Source organism: Lottia gigantea (genome assembly GCF_000327385.1).
Source record: "Lottia gigantea unplaced genomic scaffold LOTGIsca_1408, whole genome shotgun sequence".
Classification (NCBI taxonomy): Eukaryota; Metazoa; Mollusca; class Gastropoda; family Lottiidae; genus Lottia; species Lottia gigantea.
In genome coordinates this window covers 1-3,674 of record NW_008707631.1, presented here as the reverse complement: position 1 = coordinate 3,674, position 3,674 = coordinate 1, and the positions used below count along the sequence as shown (strand labels likewise).

General features: G+C 36.2%; 1 protein-coding gene across 1 annotated transcript; it reads right to left on the bottom strand.

Annotated features, from left to right (window-relative positions):
* Nucleotides 1–135: 135 nt before the first annotated feature.
* LOTGIDRAFT_146918 (hypothetical protein) lies at nt 136–1,479 on the bottom strand (the record flags this gene model as incomplete). The annotated part of the gene is made up of 2 exons (XM_009049906.1): nt 136–553; nt 818–1,479. Coding segments are annotated over 2 exons (1,080 nt in total), but the record flags the coding sequence as incomplete, so codon positions are not given.
* Between the last annotated feature and the right edge of the window lie 2,195 nt (nt 1,480–3,674).

Sequence of the window (3,674 nt, the reverse complement as noted above, 5' to 3'; positions counted from 1 at the left end):
GGAATTCCCCAGTGATCTTATAATTTGTTTGAGATAGGAATTCCCCAGTGATCTTATAATTGGTTTCAGATAAGAATTCCCCAGTGATCTTATAATTGGTTCAGATAGGAATCCACAGTGATCTTATAATTGGTTTCAGATAAGAATCCCCAGTGATCTTATAATTGGTTTCAGATAAGAATTCCCCAGTGATCTTATAATTGGTTTCAGATAAAAATTCCCCAGTGATCTTATAATTGGTTTCAGATAAAAATTCCCTAGTGATCTGATCATTGGTTTCAGATAAGAAATCCCCAGTGATCTTATAATTGGTTTCAGATAAGAATTCCCCAGTGATCTGATCATTGGTTTCAGATAAGAATTCCCCATTGATCTTATAATTGGTTTCAGATGAGAATTCTCTAATGATCTGACAATAGGTTTCAGATGAGAATTCCCCAGTGATCTTATAACTGGTTTCAGATAAGAATTCCCCAGTGATCTTATAATTGGTTTCAGATAAGAATTCCCTAGTGGTCTTATAATTGGTTTCAGATAAGAATCCCCCAGTGATCTGATCATTGGTTTCAGATAAAAATTCCCTAGTGATCATATAATTGGTTTCAGATAAGAATTCCCTAATCATCTGATCATCGGTTTCAGATAAGAATTCCCTAGTGATCTGATCATTAGTTTCAGTTAGGAAGTCCCTACTGAAGTCCCTCGTGATCTGACAATTGGTTTCAAATGAGAATTCCCTAATGATCTGACAATAGGTTTCAGATGAGAATTCCCCAGTGATCTTATAACTGGTTTCAGATAAGAATTCCCCAGTGACCTTATAATTGGTTTCAGATAAGAATTCCCCAGTGATCTTATAATTGGTTTCAGATAAGAATTCCCCAGTGATCTGATCATTGGTTTCAGATAAGAATTCCCCAGTGATCTTATAATTGGTTTCAGATAAGAATTCCCTAGTGATCTGATCATTGGTTTCAGATAGGAAGTCCCTCGTGATCTGATCATTGGTTTCAGATAGGAAGTCCCTCGTGATCTGACAATTGGTTTCAAATGAGAATTCCCTAATGATCTGACAATAGGTTTCAGATGAGAATTCCCCAGTGATCTTATAACTGGTTCCAGATAAGAATTCCCCAGTGATCTTATAATTGGTTTCAGATAAGAATTCCCTAGTGATCTTATAATTGGTTTCAGATAAGATTTCCCTAGTGATCTAATCATTGGTTTCAGATAAGAATTCCCCAGTGATCTTATAATTGGTTTCAGATAAGAATTCCCCAGTGATATTATAATTGGTTTCAGATAAGAATTCCCCAGTGATCTTATAATTGGTTTCAGATAAGAATTCCCCAGTGATCTTATAATTGGTTTCAGATAAGAATTCCCCAGTGATCTTATAATTGGTTTCAGATAAGAAATCCCTAATAATCTGACAATAGGTTTCAAATGAGAATTCCCTAGTGATCTGACAATTGGTTTCAGACCAGAAGTAGCTTGTGATCTGAGGATTGGTTTCAGTATAGAATTTCAGTATAGAAATCCTTGTTGTCATGACCCTTGCTTTCAAAAACTCTTTCGTGACCTGATCAGTGGTTTCAGACCAGATATCTCTAGTGATCTGACAACCGGTTTCAGAGACGATGATCTAACCATTAGTTTCAAACCAGAACTCTTTAGTGATCTGACCATTGATTTTAGACTAAAACTATTTGATGATATGACCATTTGATTTTATACTAGAACTCTTTAGTGATGTGACCATTGCATTCAATATAGAACTCTTTGGTGATCTGACCATTATTTTCAGATCAGAATTATTTAGTATTCTGACCACTGGATTAAGATCATGCCTACGTATCGATATTTCTGTTTGTTTCAGACTCGAACGCCCCAGTAATCTGACCTCGGTCAGAGGTGTTCGTCAACATGACCTGTCAATAACACACGCTGTTTCGTCTTAATCTTGTTACAAGGGAGATAACTACAATCCTCTTCAAGCAGTATGGAGCTTAAATACTCTCAAGCATTCTCGTCTGGCAAGAGTGTGTGTGACAATTATTGCTCTCTTATTTGAAGTTGTATCACAGTTCTCATGTACTACATTTTGGTAAAATTATAAAATCACAATCCTCGAAGAGCTCTGAATATTTCTCTTTTTTTTACAGTTTTTACAGGGCGACATATAACCCATATATATCGTCCTACAAAATATAACCTGAAAATGATCCACCAGGGGCCGTCAATCTAATCATTTTTCCAGAGATTTTTATATAACGCGATCTTCAATGGGTCCGAATGAAAAGCACTAAAGTTTAAGTTGTAACATTGGTGACGACGATATATATTGGTTCGTTGGATGAAGGAATACACGATGAAGACTCGTAATTCACTTACCCTTGAGATTAAATATGGTATGTCAAGGCCAAGGTATACGAGATATTTGCAATATCTGCTGTAGAGAACAGAACCAAATCAATTTATCTGCAAGAGGGTTGTTATTAAGTCAAGAATGACTGACAGGAAACAGCAGTATCCGTCTAATATTTTATTGTAAATGTACTTTTATTATACCATTCACATTGTCAATTAATCATGACTGATAGTAATACTATGACGGTCTGACAAACACCCAGTAACAATCTCACAGACATAGCCGAACCACCGCCGTGTTCATCAAGGAAACATTACGAAACGTTTTAAAAAGATTGTAAAGAGATTTCCTAAACTTTTTATGTGTATCTGGGAACACTGATAGCATCGATTTGCGCAATTCTAGTTTTCAGTCAGGCGTCTGTGGTTTTTTGCTATTCTACTTAAAGTCAGCCTTTTATGGTGTCACTATCGTCAATAAGAGCCTTTAAAAGCCCAAATATATTATGTAGGGTTTTGGAGCTTTTGGGATATTGACGTCATAATTCGGATAGTTTTAGTGTAATTGCAAGAAATACATACATCTGGCTCAAAAATGGGAACTGTGCAGACCTATGTCCCCAATACATTAATAAAATTATTCCCTTTCATGGAGTGCCTACGGAAGGAGTTTCTCGTGTTGTAAGAAGACATCGCAGGATATCTGACCGCATGGCGACAACAGAACGCAGATCTGACCTGAGCAGAACATCGATAATATAATAAATAAGAAACACATGGAATACATGTACATTTTTGACAATTCTTTGTTGATTATGTCTATCGTTGAATTTGACAAATGTGCCTGATTGAAAAATCTATATTTTAAGACATGCTCTAGATCTTTCTGATCAAAGAACCACTTGTTGCCTCCAGATTTTTTTGTCAATTAAATTTATTAGAGACTAGAGATTCGGCGATTCTGATTCCTCAATATTACAATCAATGGCTTTAACCTTGATGGAAAATTAATGATAGTAGTAGTGATAGAATCGAATGGTAAATTATTTTAATTCACATAATCAAGGTCTTTATGAGTTTAGCCATTACATCGTGGATGTTAGTTTTGGTTAATCCTTTTCAAACATTCCATGAAAATTCAAATGTGTCGACCCCCGGTTCCCATCCTGGGGTGTCTTCATTCCCTGGGGGCGTGGGACTAGGGTGTCGGGGGTATGGCCATATGGTGTAGGAGAAGAATTATTTGGAATTGAGAGAGCATCTCACATCATCACAAGCTGGAAATGTGGATGAAACAAATTTGG